This window comes from Tamandua tetradactyla, chromosome 6 (genome assembly GCF_023851605.1).
Source record: "Tamandua tetradactyla isolate mTamTet1 chromosome 6, mTamTet1.pri, whole genome shotgun sequence".
Lineage (NCBI taxonomy): Eukaryota > Metazoa > Chordata > Mammalia > Pilosa > Myrmecophagidae > Tamandua > Tamandua tetradactyla.
Genome location: NC_135332.1, coordinates 147,516,106 through 147,537,250, shown reverse-complemented (window position 1 = coordinate 147,537,250; position 21,145 = coordinate 147,516,106). Strand labels below are relative to the sequence as shown.

The window sequence follows — 21,145 nt, the reverse complement described above, 5'->3', positions numbered from 1 at the left end:
CATTTTAATATTTTTAGATGTTAACTCTGGATTTTACTCCCTGAGATAATGTTTCCTGGTTTGTTTAACCAGCTAGTAATAAAACAGATTTTCTTGAGTTTCAGCCTTCCTATCAGGAAGGTCTGTCCAAGGAGAATGCAGAATGCAGGGTTTTCCCTGTCTTTCTGGGCCTCTGTCTTGTCCTGGACTTCTGCTTGTTAGGTGATTTGGAGTTCCCTCATTTACAGAACTTGGGTTATCACCTCTGCTTCCCAGGAGTCAGACCTCCCTCTGATTTGGTATTTGAAGCTGGCAGGCCTATGTCCAGACTGCCAGCCTCTATGTTTTTTATACTCCTTTTATTGTCTCATGCTGCTTTTGCTTGGAAGGCAAAGTCTGGGAGGATGGTCACAATGGAGAAGACTTTCCCAGTTGGTCTTTTCCAGCCAATACAGGACCATGGATCCATGAACAGGGTCCTGGGCAGGTGAGCACCAAAATCTTCTCTGATAGCTCCCCAAAGTTGAGTTTTCCTAGCCTGCTCAGCAAATGCAGTCCTTCAGCTAGCTGTCCCCCACAGCCATGAGGAAGCACTATATCTTTAAATCTCCACTGCCTTAACCACTGTCTTGGGGAGGGGCGAAACAATGACTGCTGTTGCCTTTGGTGAGGCTGGGTTAAAACAATGGCTGCTACACTGCCCTTGTCTGGGTCAGGCTGAAGCAGCAGCTGCCCTCAGAGCCAGATTCAGCGATCCAAATTTGGTAATCAAAAGCCACAAACAAACAAACAAAAAAGCCACAAACAGTGATCAGCTGTGCTCACCCTTGTTCTTGGGGAAGAAGGTTTTTATGTCTCTTTCTGCCATGAGCAATTAGGCAGGGACTGGATCCCATAGCAGCCTGCCATGGGGTGAAGGATGTGCACTGGAAGGCACTGTGCAGAGAGAACAATTTACAGTTCTTTACCATAACACATTAGTCTTTTCTTCTTGCTTTTCCCTGGGTGCTGTTCAGTGTTATTCTGGCCTCTGTGGTTTCAAAATAGTTGTTTCAGATAGTTACTATATATATAATAATTGTTTTGGTAGAAGGACTGAGTCTTAGAGCTCCCTATTCCACCATTTTCCCCAGAAGTCCTCTCCACATGATTTTTTAATTCCTCACATCTTTTAGAATATGGACTTGTAAAATAGTGTGGGAAAGAATAGCTAACACACTGTACAAGCACCTTTCAAGTCTACCACCAAACTAACTCCATTTACCCTTAATATTTTCCAGTCTTCTTCCCTAAAAATATGTGAGCAATTCAAATTTAAACTATACTCAGGAGTAAAGACCTATAAGGCCATCCAGTTGATTAAATAAGGATGCAAATAAATGCTAATAGTTATATTCTCAGTAACTCTTTCCTTAATGATTCTTTTATTATGACCTGAAATTATAATGAGGTAGATGAAACTTCTGGGAAGATAATCACTTCAGGGATGACAACTAGAAAATCAGTTTCTTCAAACTCTTTTCTTAATTAAAAACCTATAATCAAGAAACCAAGAGACTATTCTTACCATTAATTAGTCTTTTAAGTATATCATCAATAATTATTTTCACGATTGCTATGTATAACACATGAGATTATTAGCCCTAAAAGTAACTTTCTCTTTTTTCTTTTAATCTCTTTCCATTATTATGGCCAAGTACCTGCCTTAGTTGAGGTTTTTAACATCTCTGGCTAATATGCAAAACTGTCTCCTAACTAGCCTTCCTGTCTCCAGTATTAAAGATCATCAATACATTTTACTACATTATTATGCAAGACTTAAAAGATTTCACTCTGCACTGTTATTTCAGCTTCAAGTGACAAAGCAGTTACTTTGGGTGGCCCTATGAATTCAGAAAAGCATACACTATTAATGGACAAATATTTTGTATACACTAATAGAATGAGTTCCCTCTGTTCAAGCCTATTTCCCTAAAGCTTCAAATACATATTTCTATTGTTCTCCAAACCTCTGTATTTTACAAGTTAACAGCTAATTACCTAAGTCCTAAGTACTTAAAAGTTCTGAATTCCAAGAGTCAAAGAGAGTGTGAACTGAGTCCATCAATTAATCAAAATGCAGAAAGTTATCAAAAATCCTTTCCCCATTTTCATCTAAAATACACAGGGCAACTGGACTTCAAAGATAACACTGCAGTTGTAGAAACTTCTAATAGAACAAAATTTTGAAGTCAAAAGAATCACCATTTTCAAATAAGTGGAAAGGCATCCATGTTCATGGATAGAAGACTTAATATTGTTAAGATGGTAATATTCCCCAAATTCATCTACAGAGTCAACACAATCACCACCAAAAAACTCCAGCTGGCTTTTTGCAGAAATTTGATAGCCTGAGCCTAAATTTCATGTGGTGTGGAAATGGAAGAAATTCAGAATAGCCCAAACAATCTTGAATAAGAAAAAAGATGGAGAACTCACACTTCCAGATTTTAAAACTTCATACAAAGCTGCACCATTAAGGAAATATGGTACTTACATAGGAGAGAAATACACACCAATGGAATAGAACTGAGACTCCAGGCACAAACCTTCACAGTCAATTGATTTTTGACAAGGGTTGCAAGAAAATTCAATGGGAAAAGAACAGTCTTTTCAACCAATGGAACTGTGTGACATTTGGGTATCCACAAACAAAAGCATCATGTTGGGTACCAGCATCACACCACATACAAAAATTAACCCTAAATTGGTCAATAACCTAAATATAGAGCTAAAACAACAAAACTCTTAGCAGAAAACATAGGGGTAAATATGTGTGATGGTAGATAAGGCAATAGTTTCTTAGGTCTGATACCAAAAGCACAAGCAAAAAAAAGGGAAAAAAAATCGATAAACTGGACTGCATCAAAATGTTAAAACTTTTGTGTTTCAAAGGGTACCATAAAGAAAGTGAAAAGACAACTAATGAATGGGAGAAATTATTTGCAAATTATTTATCTGATAAAAGACCTCTATCTAGGATATCCAAATAACTTTTACAACTCAATAACAAAAAGGAGAATAACCCAATTAAAAAATGTGCAAAACTTCTCAATGCACATTTCTCCAAAGATATATAAATGGACAATAAATACATGGAATGTTGCTCAATATTATTAGTCATTAGGGAAATGCCTATCAAAAACTAAAAGAAATACCACTTAAAACACAATAGAAAGGCTATAATAAAAAATTCAGATATCAACAAGTGTTGGTAAACGCATGGAGAAATTAGAATCCTCTGGTAGGAATGTAAAAAATGGTAGAGCTGATGAATGTGGAAAATAATCCAGCAATTCCTCAAAAAGTTAAAGTTGCTGTACACCCATGTAATTCCACTCCTAAGTACACACTCAAGAACATTTAAAAAATATGTTCACTCAGCAACTTGTACACAGATATACATAGCAGCACTATTCATAATAGCTGAAAAGTAGAAACAATTCAAATGTCTATCAAGTGATGAATGAATTAATAAAATGTGGTATATCCATACAATGGATATTATTCAGCAATCAAAAGAAATGAAGTCCTGAGGTGACATCATCAACATGGCCAGGTAAGACACCCTGCGGAAAAGTCTTCTCTCAGAGCCAACTAATAAAAGGACAAACTTCCACTTGCTTGGAACTCTGGAGAATAACAGAGACTGGAAAAGGACTCCACAAATGCTGAATCAAAGAAAAAGAAAAAGAATCACCAAAATCAGGTAGAAGGTTTTCTTCCAGGACCTGTCAGTCAGGACCCCTCCTCCAAACTCTGTCCCACACAACTTAGGCTTCACACAGAGGCAGCACAGGCTGGGTCCCTCCTGCCACAGATGCAGAATATGGAGCCACTCACAGTAGTGAGTCAGAACACCACGTATATCCAGGTACAGAAACCCAAGACCACAGAGATAGAGTGCAATACAACCAGCTAAGGAATACTGCATAAAAAATGCCCTCCCTACCTGGGGTGAGGGGGGTGGAGGGAGAGACGACAGAATCCTTGGCAAGAGAGATGCATACTCAATTCAGTCTCTGTTTGCTAGATTACCTAAAGAGATTGGATTGACAAATCTGGATACCTGAGCCCAGATACCTTAACAGGGAAGAAACTAGAAACTGGAGGAAGAAAAGCTTCCTGGAAAAAAAAAAGGGGGTAGTGGTGGTGAGGACTGAAATGTTATAAGACAAGACAGGTCCCAGAACTGAAAAGTGTAAGGAGTAAGGGAGAGAGTTTAAACAAATCATAGGAGCTGGGGAAAAAATTCTACACAAAAACAAACAAAACAGATCACGATTCCCAGAGAAGGAACAGAGGAAAGGAAGCTTTTTCTTGGATGTGAAATAATTGCACAAAAAGTACAATGTCAAAAATTGTATCACATATCCAATGTAAGAGTCAGATGAAGAACATATATCTCCTGACAATGGACATGTAAAATATAAAGAGGTCATATGGAACAAAAACAATATAAACAAGGGAAAGAAAGGGAGGGGAATGGGAGCAAAGACCATGTATGCTATTGAAGCTAAGTTGGTATCTTTTCCAATTACTAGGTTATAGACATGTGCAGTATAAGACAAACCCTGAGGTAACCACAAAGAAAGTGTTCTAAAATACAGACACAGAAATGAGAAAGGGATCACTCAGAAACATCACAAAAGACAGAAAAGGAGATCCCAATAAATGAAAAGAAACAAAATATATATTATATATTAAAAATGAGGACAAAATGGCTCAGGTAAGTACTACCTTTACAGTAACAGAATGCTATTAAACTCCCCAATAAAAACACAAAGGCAGAATGGATAATAAGGCATGTTCCAACTATGTGTTGATGAGAAAAGGCTCATCTTAGATCCAGAGACCCAAACAGGTTGAAAGTGAAAGGACAGAAAAAGAAAGTCCATGCAAATGGTAACCAAAAAACAAAAGATATAACTAATACTAGACAAAAAAGACTTTAAGTCAAAAGCTGTTAAAAGAGACAAAGAAGAACATTACAGATTAATAAAAGGGGCACGCTAACAAAAAGAAGTAGCAATCATAAATGTTTATGCACCTAACCATGGTGCCCCAAAATACATGTGGCCCTAACAACACTGAAGGGAGAAAATGACATCTCTACAATAATAATAGGAGACTTGATACATCATTCTCATTTTATCTAGAAAGAGTGTCAATAAGAAACAGAGAACTTGAATATATGACTAGACTATAACAGACATATCCAGAACACTGCACCCCAAAACAGCAGGATATACATTCTTCTCAAGAGCAAAAGATCGCTCTCCAGGAGTAATAACATGTTAGGTCACAAAACAATTCTCAATAAATTTTAAACGACTGATAGTATACAAAGCATCTTCTCTAAACATAATGGAATGAAGCTGGAAATCAATAACAGGCAGAGAACTGGAAAACCCACAAATATATGGAAGTTAAATAACACTCAAATGATCAATGGATCAAAGAAGAAACTACAAGGGAAATCAGTAAATATCTTGAGATGAATGAAAACAACAACACAACATACTAAAACTTCTGGGCTGCAGCAAAAGCAGTGCTGAGAGGGAATTTAATAGCCCTAAATATTTAGATTAAAAAAGAAGAGCTAAAATCAAAGGCCTAATTGCACACCTGGAAGAACTAGAGAAAGAACGGAAAACTAAACCCAAAGCAAGGAGAAGTAAAGAAATAAAGATTAGAACAGAAATAAATGAAATAGAGAACAAAAACAGAGAGAGTATTAATAAAAAAAAATTGGTTCTTTGAAAAGATCAATAAAATTGGCAAATGCTTAAAGAAAATGCAAATAAAATCAGAAATGAGGGGGGGATATTACTGACCCCACAGAAATAAAAAGGATCAGTAAGAGGATATTATGAACAACTGTATCCCAACAAATCAGACAACCTAAATGAAATGAACAACTTCCTAGAAATACACGAACAACCTACACTGATTCTAGAAGAAACAGAAGATCTTAACAGAGCAATTATAAGTAAAGAGACTGAATCAGTGATCAAAAATCTCCCAATGAAGAAAAGCCAGGACCAGATGGCTTCACAAGTAAATTCTACCAAACATCCCAAGAAAAACTAATACCAGTCCTGTTTAAATTCTTCCAAAAAATTGAAAAGGAGGGAACATTACCTAACTCATTCTATGAGCCCAACATCACCCTAATAAACAAAGTCAGATAAAGATACCACAAGAAAACTACAGACCAAAAATCCTCAACAAAATATATTCAAATAGAATCCAACAGCATATCAAAAGAATTATACACCGTGATCAAGTGGGTTTTATTTCAGGTATGCAAAGGTGATTCAACATAAGAAAATCAATTAATATAACACACTACCAGAACAAAGGGGGAAAACCCACATGATTATCTCAATTGACACAGAAAAGGTATCTGACAAAATCTAGCATCCTTTCTTGATTAAAAACAATTCAAAAAATAGGAACAGAAGGAGACTCGACATGATAAAGGGCATATATCAAAACTCAAGGCAAACATAATACTCAATGGTAAAAGACAGAAAATTTTTCCTCTAAGATAGGAAAAAAGAGAAGAATGTTAATTGTCACCACTGTTATTCATCATTGTACCAGATGCTTTAGTCAGAGCAGACAGGCACAAAAAAGAAATAAAAGACATCCAAATTGGAAAGAAAGAAGTAAAACTTTCACTATTTGCAGATGACATGATGCTATATGTAGAAAGTCCAAAAAAAGTACAATAAAACTACTAGAGTTAATGAATGAATTCAGCAAAGTGATGGGGTAGAAGAAAACGAAAAAGCTTTGCTAAAAGAAATCAAAGACGATCTAAATAAATGAAAGGACATTGTGTGTTCAGGGACTGGAAGACTCGATATCATTAAGATGTCAAGCTGCCCAAACCAACTCAAAGATTCAATGCAATCCCAATCAGAATCCCAAGAGCCTACTTTGCAGAAATGGAAAAGCCAATTATCAAATGTATTTGAAAGATTAAGGGGCCCCAAACAGCCAAAAACATCTTTAAAAAGAATGAAGTGGGAGAAGGGCTCACATTTCTGACTTTAAAGCATATTACAAATCTACAGTGGTGAAAACACCATGGTACTGGCACAAAAATAGCTATATTGACCAATGGAATCAAACTGAGAGTTCAGAAATAGACCCTCACAAATCTGTGGTCAGTTGATTTCTGACAAGGCTGCCAAGTCCACTCTACCAAGACAGAGTGGTTGCTTCAACAAACGGTGCTGGGAGAACTGGATATCCACATGCAAAAGAATGAAAGAGGACCCCATCTCACAGGTTATACAAAAATTACCTCAAAATGGATTGAAGAGCTAAATACAAAAGCAAGGACCATAAAACTTCTAAGAGAAAATGTAAGGAAGCATCTTTAAGATTTTGCACAGATGTGGCCTCTTCCTCTAAGCCAACTCGGTAGGTAAACTCACTGTTCTCCCCCTTATGTGGGATATGACTCCCAAGGGTGTAAATCTCCCTGGCAACACGGGACCTGATTTCCAGGAATGAGCCAGGACTGGCATCATGGGATTGAGAAAGCCTTCTTGACCAAAACAGGGAGGATAGAAGTGAGAAAAAATAAAGTTTCAGTGGCTGAGAGATTTCAAATAGAGCTGAGAGTTTATGCTGGAGGTTATTCTTACACATTATATAGCTATCCCCTTTTATTTTATGGTGTACTGGAGTGGCTAAAGGGAAGTACTGAAACTGTTTGAACTGTGTTCCAGTAGCCTTGATTCTTGAAGCTTTTACAATGTGACTGTGTGACTGAAAACCCTGTGTCTGATGCTCCTTTAATCCAGGGTATGGCCAGATGGGTAAGAAAAATAAGGATAAAATTAAATAAATAATAGCAGGGGATAAAGGGTAAAAATTGGGTAGACTGAAATACTGGGGGTCAATGAGACGGAGTGGTAAGGAATAATGGTAATATATGAGTATTTTCTTTTTTCTTCTTATTTCTTTTTCTGGAGTGATGCAAATGTTCTAAAAATGATCATCAGGATAAACACAAAACTATGTGATGACACTGTGAGTGACTGAGTGTATAATATGGTTGGACTGTATGTGTGTGAAGATTTTGCAATAAAAATATTTAAAAAAAAAAGATTTTGTGTTAGACAATGTTTTCTTAGACTTTACACTCAAAATACAAGCAATCAAAGAAAAAAATAGATAAATGGGATCTTCTCAAAATTAAAAACTTGTGTACTTCAAAGGACTTTGTCAGGAAAGTGAGAAGGCAATCTACTCAATAAGAGAAAATATTTGGAAATCGTGCATTAGATAAAGGTTTAATATCTAGAATATAAAAAGAAATCCTACAACACAACAGCAAAAAGACAAATAACCCAATCTAAAAACGGGTAAAACAGTGATTGTACACTTCAGATGATTTGTATGGTGTGTGAATACATCTCAATAAAACTGCACTTCAAAAAAAAATGGCAAAAGGCTTGAATGGACATATTTTCAAAGAGAATATATAAATGGCTAAAAATTACGTGAAAATATGCTCAACATCACAAGCTACTAGGGAATTGCAAATTAAAACCACAATTATGTGTGTACATGTGATTCAGTGGTAGAATGCTCACCTTCCACGCGGGAAATCCAGGTTCAATTCCCAGACATGCACCTTCCCTCCCCCCAAAAACACAATTATATCATTGCACATCTACTAGAATGGCCACTATTGAAAAAAAGAAATCCACAAGTGTTAAAAAGGATGTAGAGAAACAGGAATACTCATTCACTGCTGGTAGGAATGTAAAATGATGCAGTCTCTATAGAAGACCTTTCGGCATTCCTTAGGAAATTAAGTATAGAACTGTCATATGATCTGGCTATCCTGCTACTAGGTATATACCCAGAAGAACTGAAACCAGGGGATGCAAATAGACATTTGCACACTGATGTTCATAGCAGCACTATTCACAACTGACAAAAGATGGAAGCAACCCAAGTGTCCATCAACCAAAAAATGGATAAACCAAATGTGGTATATATATCCGATGAGAATTTATTCAGCTGTAAAAAGAATGAAGTTCTGATGCATACAACAACATGGATGAACCCTGATGATATTATGCTGAATGAAATAAGCCAGGCACAAAAGGACAAATATTGTATGATCTTACCGATATGAACTAATTATATAAGCACTCATAGAGTTAGAAACTAGAATATAGGTTAACAGAAGATGGAATGAGGATCGAGAATGGGGAACTGATGCTTAATATGTGCATAATTTCCAATTAGGTCTATTGTAAATGTTGTTTGGAAATGGATAGAGGTGATGGTAGCACAATACTGTGAGTGTAATGAACAGCATTGAACTTTATGTGTGAATGTGGTTGAAAGGGAAATTTAGGGTTGTGTGATGGCTGTGGTTAGTACAAATATAAGAGAGTTCTTTCATGAACTATAACAAATGTATGTTGCTATTATAAGGTGTAGATAATACAGTGGAATATGGGGAAAAAATACATCTAATGCAAACTACTGACAATAGTTAACAGTAATATTTTAATATCCTTTCATCAATTATAACAAAGGTGCCATACCAGCGCTAAGTGTCAACAACAGGTAGGAATAAGGAGTATGGGATTTTTCTTCATGGTGAAATGAAAATGTTCTAAAATCGATTGTATATAAATACACAATTCTGTGATTATACTGAAAGCCACTGATTTCACACTTCGGATGAATGGTATTGTACATGAATATATCTAAATAAAACTGCTTATAAAAGTAAAAAAGGAAAGAACTTATACATGCTACAACATGGATGAACCTTGAAAACATTAGGTTAAGTGAAAGAAGCTAGTCCTCAAATTCACACACTAAATGACTCCATTCATATCAAAGTTAAGAATAGGGAAGTCTACAGAGACAGAAAGTAGAAGAGTAGTTGCTTAGGGCTGGGGAGAGTTGAGGATGAGGGGATAGGGTGGTCAGAGCCAGATGCCGCGGGGTTTCTTTCTGAGATGATGAAAATATTCTAAAAAAATTGACTGTGATGATGGCTATACATATCTGTGAATACACTAAAAACTGCTGAATTGTATACTTCAAATGAGAATAGTGTATGGTGTATCAATTATATCTCCATAAACCTATTTTTTTTTAATGGGCCCAATGTAAAAAATAATTACCATTTTCACACTTAAAGTAAGTGCATTTTATAAAGCTGCATGATCATACAGCTGATTTGTAAAAATTTTCTTTTAAATCACCATTTTCTAAAACCATAAGCAGACCATATGTGATAATAAACCCTATCAGGTAGTCTGATAATAGGGGCTCATTTTGCTCTATTATATGTAGATGAGTAAGTACATTACCCTTCTACAAATGCATCCAGTTTAGCCAGTTCATCTGACAAACCAACCAAGACATCTAGTGTGCCAACCTAAAAGGAAAGAAAATGTTTTATTATTTAGGTTTCATTCTGTTTTCTAAGATGATACAATATCTTAATTTAAAGGGCTTCCACACCTTAGGTTCTCCATATTTTATTTAATATTGTGCAACTGTGGTTAAAAGACCCAAAGTTTTCCAGATCTTTCAAAGCCATTAATTTGTACAAGATAATTCTCTAATCCACGTGTATAAGTACCATTTAAGACATGAAGGCTCCCTAAAGGCAGACCTGTGCTGTCTCTGTTTGTACCGTGCAGTGATGATGAATTATCAGAATTGCACATTACAACAGAGGCTCTTAAGCAAAAGTTCATCAATGTGCATCAGAGACTCAGTACCTGAGTTTATATACAAAACTACGTGTGTAAATGCGCCAGTTTTGGGATAAATGCCTGTGGATTATTTTTACGTCTCAAAGGAATCCATAACCCCTATAATATTAAGAATCAGAAAATTCAAATATCTCTTTAATGAGTGTTGCTTATAATTGCTTTACTTGGTCAACTAGTAAAACATAAATACCATGATCTTTTATACTCTTTACAAAAACTGGGTCAACTGATTACTTGCAGCCTGCTTCCCTTCAATGCTGCCAGGTTACTGATCATTAATAATGTTAAATAGATTAACCAGATTAAATACCTAGGTTTGATTTGCCAAGTATGATTAAGTAGGCACTAGTGTAAAACATTTACTTTAGTGAACATGATATAAATATATAACAGAAAAACGGATTCACTGTGGTATTTAATATAAATTAGTATGATTTTTCACTTCTGAAAATCTTATTTGTGAATACATCAAATAGATTCATAGATTTCTTATTACAATTTAAATTACAATTTAGTAGAGCCCAAATAAAATTGAACAAAAAATATCATTTCATTTTGGTGGTTTACTTCTAAAATTTTAGTTTACTCATTATTTAAAATCTGAAAATTAGAAGAAACAAGACAAGTTTTAAATTATGCAAATTGCTAAAAATAAGAGAGTTTTCTTCTCTTCTGGGTACCTCATTTCTACCAAGAGCTAAGAAACAAAACTAGTTCTCCCCTTGACGATGAACTCCTATGGTATTTTTGAAAGTGCAGTTTTTACCTTTAAATCAGGGATGTTGAACTTTGAAGTGACAGAAAGATTATTATTCTTTGTAGTTGCAGCGTGCAGTTTCTCCCATGTTTGCTGACATGTTTTCTCCCCAGGGGCCGATATAAGCCAGAACTCAGTCATATTTGTTACCAGGTATTTCTTCCAAAGTCAAAAGAGACTCTGAAATGTAAAATAAAACAAACAAACAGATTAAAGAAACCATTTAAACATTTGTATCTAAAGTGCTTCAGAGTCTCAGGACAAGTGATAAAGCATGATCTGCTTCATCAAAATTAATCCAACACTAGAGTGTGAGCTAAACTAAAGTCAATTATACTACCCGGGAAAAAATCTATCTAAATGGTAAGAAGTGATTGTATTCATGATATTCGGAAAAAAGATGGTAACTGAAATACATGAACTATCTAATTTTTTAAAAATTATAAAACATTGGGAATAAACATGAGATGACCCAAAGTATCAGTCAGTAATAGCTTCATTTCACAAAAGCAGTCGGAGAGTCACAAACTTAGGGGTCTATTTTAAACTTTTAAAACATACAACCAAAGAAGGAAAAATTTCAAATGCATAACTTTTCAGTGCACTTGAACTGAACAGTAGGCACCAAATAAATTTGCCTCAATCAGTTTAACAAATTCTCAAAAGCCTCAAAAGCTAGTCAAATAAGTAATTAACTCTAATGCATATTCAACCTAGGGAAATCTCCTCAAATCCCCAATGTATACTTCACACTGAGACATTTACAAATTAGTAAAATAATTTTGCCAATTTGCCTTGCTATTTAAAAATATAAGACTTTTTCACTACGGTTTTTAAATTTTTTTAATTTATTTTTTATTAGAGAAGTTTAAGCTTAACAGAAAAATCATGCATAAAATACATTAACATTTTGTATTATTAACAACACCTTGCATTAGTGAGGTGCTTTTGTTACAAGTGATGAAAGAATATTATAATAATTATGCTAACTATAGTACATAATTTACATTAGGGTTCACTGTGTTGTACAACACAATGGTTTAAAAAAACATTTATTCTACTAACATATATACAACCTAAAATTCCCCCTTTTAGCACATTTACATGTACAATTCAGTGCTGCTGATTGCATTCCCAATGTTGGTCTACCGTCACCACCATCCACTGTTAAAAATCTTCCATTACACCAAACAGAAACTGTACAATATACGCATTAATTCCCCATTCCCTACTCCCACTCTGGCCCCTGCTAACCTGTATTTTAGTTTCTAACTTTGTGAATTTCCTTATTCTAATTACCTTAATCAGTGAGACCATGCAATATTTGTCCTTCTGTGTCTGGCTTATTTCACTTAATGATGTCTTCAAGGTTCATCCATGTTGTTGAGTGCATCAGAACTTCATTCCTTTTCTTATAGAGCAACTTTTTCATTTATTTTTTTATCATGGTACTATATATATATATATATATATATATATATATATATACACACACACACACATACACACACACACAGAGACACCATAAAAATTGCTTTTCCAACATTTAAGAATCACTGGTTTGCTTTTTTTCTGGGGGAGGGGGGGATGTGCATGGTCCAGGAATTGAACCCGCGTCTCCCACACGAAAGGCAAACATTCTAACCACTAAACTACCCATGTACCCTGGTTTGCTTTTGCTTTTAATTTCAACCTTTTCAAACTTTAAAAGCTGTAAATATTTTATAGTTTTCTAAAATATAATCAACCAAAAGACAAGGGTGTTAGGGAAAATAATTTCCCAACATCTTTCATGTAAATTCAAATTTTAAGATTCTTTTCCTTGAGAAAAACAGGCTTTTGGCTGTTTACAAGGTTATTTATGAGTCCCCTAAATTATCTCCCTCTCCCAATATTTTTAGAACCTCCTGTGTTCTCCCACTCAATTTTGGTTGCCATATTCAGACAGACAAAAACTCTAAGAATCTTTTTTCTTGCATCTGCAGTGGAAACCTAAGAATAGACATTAACTGCTCTAGGTCTGTCAAACTGAACTTCATTCCTTTTTACAGCTGAATAATATTCCATAGATGCATATAACACATTTTGTCCATTCCTCTGCTGCTGCTTACTTTGGTTCCTTCCAGCTTTTGGCAATTTTGAATAACACTACTTTGAACACTGCTACGAAAATATCTGTTCTAGTTCCTGCTTTCAATTTGCCTCTTTAAAGCTACACATTCTCAGTCTGCCAGCAAATGTAGCCCTTCACCTGTCCTCCGTAGCTTTGAGTAAGCACACAGTTCTTACGTTTCCACAGCCCCGGCCTCCTCTGTATGGGGCGAGTTGGAAAGCGGGCTGCCCCCAGAGCTGGCCCCCAGTGAAGTCAGAAGGGTTTTTGTTTTTTTACTTCTTGAGGGTGTTATTTATTTCATATAGATAGTCAGCATTGTCTTTTTTTTCTATTCAACATAACAATATACAAACACAAACATTCTTACCATACAATCATTCCATTCTTGATATATAATCAATAACTCACAGTATCATCACATAGTTGTAGATTCATCATTATGATCATTTCTTAGAACATTTGCATTAATTCAGAAAAAGAAATAAAAAGAAAACAGAAAAAAAAGTTCATACATGCCATACCCTTTACTCCTCCCTTTTACTGATCACTAGGATTTCTATCTACTAAATTTATTTTAAGATTTGGTATCCATATTATTTATTTATTTTTAATCCATATGTTTACTCATCTGTCCATACCACAGATAAAAGGAGCATCAGACACAAGGTTTTCACAATCACACAGTCACACTGTGAAAGCTATATCATTATACAATCATCTTCAAGAAACATGGCTACTGGAACACAGCTCTACATTTTCAGGCACTTTCCACCAGCCTCTCCATTCCACCCTTACTAAAAAGGTGATATCATATTTAATGCTTAAGAATACCCGCAAGGATAACCTCTCGACTCCATCTGGAATCTCTCACCACTGACACTTTATTTTGCCTCATTTCGCTCTTTTCCCTCTTGGTCGAGGTTTCTCAATTCCTTGATGCTGAGTCCCAGCTCACTCTAGGATTTCTGTCCCATGCTGCCAGGAAGGTCCAAATCCCTGGGAGTCATGTCTCACGTAGAGAGGGGGAGGGCAGTGAGTGTGCCTGTCATGTTGGCTGAGAGACAGAGGCCACATCAGAGCAACAGAACAGGTTCTCTTGGGGGTGACTCTTAGGCCTAATTTTAAGTAGGCTTAGCCTATTCTTTGCGGAGTTAAGTTTCATACGAACAAACCACCCAAATTGAGGGCTCCGCCTATTGCTTTGGTTGTCCCCACTACTTGTGAGAATATCAAGACTTCTCCACTTGGGGAGTTGAGTTTTCCCCCTTTCTCACCATTCCCCCAAGGAGGCTTTGCAAATACCTTTTTATGCACTGTTCAAATCACTCTGGGATTTATCGGAGCATCACTCTGAACAAAACTATAAAATCTCATGCCCTACTCAAGGTTCCATGTACTTATGGTGTTCAATTAAGTTGTCCAGATAATTATATTATGAAATGTACTAGTCAAAATATAAATTTTATACCAAATAAACATTTTTTGCTTCAGTCTCACACATAAAGTTCTAAAATATAAATTACCATCTACTTTCAACATCTTGCAATATTGACATTCCTTTGTTCTTCCTCATGCAAAAACATTTTTAAACCTGTACATTTAGTCACTATCATTATATACTCTGGGCATTCCTAGATTATATCATCTCAGTCTTTATCATATATCTTTCCTTCTGATTTCATTTGTGCCCCTAGGCCTCCTCCCTCTTATCATTCTCACATTCAGCTTCATTCAGTGTTCTAACATTATTGTGCTACAAACAGGTTATATTGTGCTATCCATTTCTGAATTTTTACAATCAGTCCCATTGCACAATCTGTATCCCTTCAGCTCCAATTACACAATATCTACCCTATTTCTACTCCTGATGGCCCTGTTCTTAACTGAAATTATCCAAGTTCATTCATTAATGTTAGCTCATTTTATACATATTTGTGAGACTATACATATTCGTCCTTTTGTTTCTAGCTAATCTCACTCAGCGTAATGTCCTTAAGGTCCATCCATGTTGTTACATATTTCATAACTTTATTCTGTCTTACAGCTGCATAATATTCCATTGTATGTATATACCACAGCTTGTTTAGCCAGTCGTCTGTTGATGGACATTTTGGCTATTTCCATCTCTTCATGATTGTAAATAATACTGCTATAAACATTGATGTGCAAATGTCCGTTTGTGTCCTTGCCCTCATGTCCTCTGATACCTAGCAATGGTATTCCTGGGTCATATAGCAAATCTATACTTAGCTTCCTGAGGAATCGACAAACCGCCTTCCATAGCGGTTGTACCATTTGACATTCCACCAACAGTGGATAGGTGTGCCTCTTTCTCCACATCCTCTCTAGCACTTGTCTTCTCTTTATTGATAATGGCCATTCTGGTGGGTATGAGATGATATCTCATTGTGGTTTTGATTTGCATTTCCCTAACAGCCAGGGAAATTGAGCATCTTTCCATGTGCTTTTGGCCATTTGTATTTCCTCTTCTGAGAAGTGTCTTCTCAAGTCTTTCGACCATTTTGTAATTGGGTTGTCTGTCTTTTGTTGTTGAGTTGAACAATTTCTTTATATATTCTGGATACTAGACCTTTATTTGATATATCGTTTCCAAATATTGTCTCCCATGGTGTAGGCTGTCTTTTTACTTTCTTGACAAAGTTACTTTCTTGACTTTCTTGACAAAGTTCTTTGATGCACAAAAGTGTTTAATTTTGAGGAGTTCCCATTTCTTTTCTTTCTTCAATCCTCATGCTTTGGGTGTAAAGTCTAGGAAACCACCTCCTATTATAAGATTTATAAGATATTTCCCTACATTTTCTTCTAAAAGTTTTATGGTCTTAGAGCTAATGTTTAGGTCTTTGATTCATTTTGAGTTAATTTTTGTATAGGGTGTGAGATATGGATCCTCTTTCATTCTTTTCCATGTGGATATCCAGTTCCTTAGGCACCATTTATTGAAGAGACTGTTCTGTCCTAGGTGAGTTGGCTTGACTGCCTTATCAAAGATCAATTATCCATAGATGAGAGGGCCTATATCTGAACACGCTATTCAATTCCATTGGTCAGTATATCTATCTATCTTTATGCCAGTACCAAGCTGTTTTGACCACAGTATCTTTGTAATATGCCTTAAAATCAGGTAGCGTGAGACCTCCAACTTCATTTTTCTTCCTCAGGATATTTTTACCTATTCAGGGCACCCTGCCCTTCCAGATAAATTTGGTTATTGGTTTTTCTATTTCAGAAAAATAAGTTTTAGGGATTTTAATTGGTATTGCATTGAATCTGTAAATCAATTTAGTTTTCTTTGTGTAGGTCTTTTGCATCTTCAAATTTATTCCTAAATATTTTATTCTTTTGGTTGCAATTGTAAATGGAATTCTTTTCTTGATTTCCCCCTCAGACTGTTCATTACTAGCGTATAGAACAGATGAGTGTTGATCTTGTAACCTGCCACTTTGCTGTACTCATTTATTAACTCTAGTAGTTTTGCTGTGGATTTTTCAAAGTTTTCAACATATAGCATCATATCATCTACAAACAGTGAGAGTTTTACTCTTCCTTTCCAATTCTGATGCCTTGTATTTCTTTTTCTTGTTTAACTGCTCTGGCTAAAACTTACAACACAATGTTGAATAACAATGGTGATAGTGGACATCCTTGTCTTGTTCCTGATCTTAGGGGGAAAGTTTTCAATTTTTCCCTGCTGAGGATGATGTTAGCTGTAGCTCAAGAGCTTAAGTTGGTATGTTGCTCTGTGTATCTCCAGGTCCTATATGCCCCTCCTTTCCTTCAGGGCCCAGACCCTTTCAAGTACTATGTGCTATCTAATCCAAAAAACTTTTTTTTTTCTTTTCTCTTTTTCCATCAGCCCTGGCCCCTGTGCCAGGGCAAAAACCAGCAACCTCAGCTTTTACTGGAGTTCATCTGAGCTGGGGGTCTATTTTTAGTAGTCAGAATTTGTTAATTAATTCCAAGACTGGAGCTTGGTTGTGCTTAGCCCCTACTGCTGGTAAAGTCTCTTTCCTGTCCTCTCTGGGAAGCAGCCTGGGGGGGAGGGGCACCAGCTGCTGTGGCTTGGGAAACTCACAGTTCTGGGTGGGCTTGCAGCCAGTCCAGCTTGTCCAAACTGGGGTATGCTGTGTGTCCGGTCACTGGCGAGTGCCCAGCAGTTGCTCTGTACTGTTCCTGGCTATTTACTAGCTGGTCTGGGGGATGAACTAAATCCCACACCCCACTAAGCCGACATCTTGGCCCGTCCTCCTTCAGCAGAGTTTTTAAAACAACACTATTAGATCTGTGTAGGAGAGAGGCTGTGGATGGGCCTTTCCAAAAAGAGACCCATTAAGAAATATCCCATATCCTCCCCTCTTCTATAGTCTCAAAATCTACCCCGCCCCACACATGTGTGCACCACAGCCAGATCTATTCAGAATCTAAGGGAGTAAAGCACACAAATACAAAATAATTAGTTAAAATGAAAATATTTATCATCATTTCCACTTTAGGATGCTCTCAGTGGAACCACCATAAACTTTCTACTACCACTGCTCATTTAACCTCTCTTGAAACTTGGATACATGCCTATAAATTGAAGAAAACTATCTTACAAAGCTGTTCTGAGAACAAAATCAGATAATGAACATGAAAGGATTTTGTAAATTTAAATTTCTTTGCAGATATAAAGAATTATAATTAATCATAATGTAATTTCATAATTTCAGCAGTCAATTTTAATTAAAGTCATCCTACTACTGAAAGTGAACTTAACATAGTTTACTTATCTACTTAAGCTATTTTTTCAAACTTCTATTTATAGAGCACCTACCATGTACCAAGTACCCTTGTGAATGTTTTACACATTGTCTCAATTGCTCTTCTGTATACCTCTATAAGACAAATCATTCTCCCCATTTTCAAACAGGAAACTGAAACTCAGAGGTCAAATTGGTACAGAGTATTAAATGAGTATCACAGGAAGTTTAGTAAAGATGATTTTTCCAACATTACTGATGAAGTTGCACTAAGAGCTATACTTTCTCACCTAGTAAATGAGTCAAACCCAGGCTTGTTAGTGATGGCTAGCCCAGAAAAGCACTGAGTCTATGGCCAGAAAACAGTACAGCTAACTACCACCCAAGGATGGGAAATATCCATGAGCACCAGGCTTTAATGAGGCCGTCCAAAGACATGCTTTGATTTATACACAAAATCTTCATCAGCCTACTTGAGAAACTTGAAATGTTAAGCTTCAAGGCTATTATATAAATAAATTATCTATATTCTTTTTCAGCTTATTTACAATCAACCAATTTTTAGAATTATCCATGGTGATCCATGTAAATATAATTCATTCATTTTAATTACTATAAGGTATTCTATTATATGGAAAAAAAAACAAATTACTCATCCATTTTCCTCCTAAAGGACAGCTGCTTTTACTTTTTTGCTATTTTAAATAATTCTGCAACGAACAACTGTGTATCTGTCTCTGTTTTTGTGAAACAGTTTCTCTAGGACTGAGATCTAGGACTGGCAGATCGTTTTCAGAAATGGTGGCAACAAGTCTTCCCATGCTCTTAAGCAATGTGATTTTGTCACTCCTTCCATTAAGAGGTGGAAACTACTTGTCTTTACTTTGAACCTGGACTGGCCCTGAAATTTGATTTGGGCAAAAAAACAAAAACAAAAACACGTGGAATTCACATTACATGAATTCAGACCTCAAGAGACACTGCAATTTCAATTTGTTTGCTGGACAAATGCCCTCAGACCTCCATGTAAGGAAGCTGATCTAGCTACTGAAAGATACAGGAAGCCTCAGGGTAGGCAATCAACAACACTGCAGCTGACAACTAATTTAATGCCAGACACATGAATGAGGGCATCTTGAACCATCCAGCCCAGACAACCTTCAGCTAAATGCAGCCACATCAGTAAGTCCAGGCAAAAAAAAGCTAAGATATTGCACAGACAACCCACAGACTCATGAGAAATAATAAATCATCACTATTTTTAGCTACTACGCTTTGGGAGTGGTTTTTAGCAGCAACAGATAACTGATACAGACCACTGTCAACTCTACGTAGAGTATTGCCACCTTGTCTTCAAAGCAGTTACCAATTTAAGTTCCCACCAGAGAGTAAGAGTTTGTACTTTCCCAATTTAAAATATACATGATATATATTGTTTCTATGTGCTTACAGAAAGTCTAAAAAAATGCATAGGAGAAAGGGGCTTTAATTGTGTATATATTTTTTTGAAAAAAGATCTGAGGAAATCATGGCAAAATATTAACATCTATTAAATCTGGGTAGTGGGTACATGTGTGTCTGTTGATCCTAAGTACCTGCACCTTTACTGTGTATCTGAAATATTTCACAATTAAATATTTTTCAACTTTTTTTATAAGAATGCCATTAATGTATGACAAGAAGTTAAAATATAAAAAATAAAATCTGAATATTTGGACTATTCAGAAAACAGATTGTCTAGTTAGCAAATTAATCCTTCAAGCACAACTTTTATTTTATCCTGAGGAGACAGGCTTTCTATTGTATTTATATTCTCTTGACCAAGTTTAATACAATGAACATAAACTTTTTTGATGTTTTGGAACTTTTTTAATTTTAGCATTTCAGGGTCAATATACTCAACAATTATAATTGTATGATGTTGCAGAGGTAGGAATTTGAGCTACATCATATCTCCGCTTATCAAATCCAGATTTCTTCATCCAAATACCAAATATCAATCGCAGGACCACCTTGAACTTTAAAATTCTAAGTTGATCAGAGGATCAATAACATTTTTAAACTTCTTCTGGTAATCTTAGTTTTCTAAGTGATGATAGTTCTTGGTAAACTGAGGTTTTATTTTAATTATTTATACAAGTAGTTCTGTTTAAGTTTATTTGATGGCATGTTTTTATTGCCTCTCCTCTTCCTCCCAAAAATGGCAGGCAATGTAATCAGTTGTTAAATTCTTCTGATGATGATAAACTCATATGTTAAATTATCTGAACTGCAGCTTCTTCAAAGACGGTAATAATATGAGCTATTACAGTAGATGTCACCATCATACCATTCAGAATTCTAGAAAATTTTTATCCAACAAGTTTCCAAAGGAATTCAAGAAATGGGAAAGGGGGTCCCAGTTTCTCATCTTTAAGTAATACCTGTTCTACCTACCTCATTGAGCTTTTACTGGAATCAAATGAAATCATATCATGACAAATTCTAAACAAAACTATAGTCCAGAAATGTCTAAGAAAATTATAGCACAGTTCTCTAATACTTTTAGCTAGGAGCCTTCTCTAGAGACTGGAAATGGGGGGATAGCAGGAAAGGTGCTTTCTATGTGTGGTAATGGGCTATACACCTCTCATACATTATTCTTATTTAACTCTCATGACAACTCTGTGAGATAGGGAATAGTACTCAGAGAGGTTAAGTAATTTACCCAAGGTCATAAGAC

General features: G+C 35.8%; 1 protein-coding gene across 1 annotated transcript in view; it reads right to left on the bottom strand.

Annotated features, from left to right (window-relative positions):
• The window catches only part of ATP6V1C1 (ATPase H+ transporting V1 subunit C1), a 100,792-nt gene that overhangs the window by 53,633 nt on the left and 26,014 nt on the right, over nucleotides 1-21,145 (bottom strand). The window contains exons 2-3 of the mRNA XM_077167409.1: nucleotides 11,563-11,733; nucleotides 10,386-10,453 (exon numbers count right to left, since the gene is read on the bottom strand). Coding sequence (XP_077023524.1) covers nucleotides 10,386-10,453; nucleotides 11,563-11,694 — 200 coding nt within the window. The 5' untranslated portion in view covers nucleotides 11,695-11,733. The remainder of the gene's footprint in view (nucleotides 1-10,385; nucleotides 10,454-11,562; nucleotides 11,734-21,145) is intronic.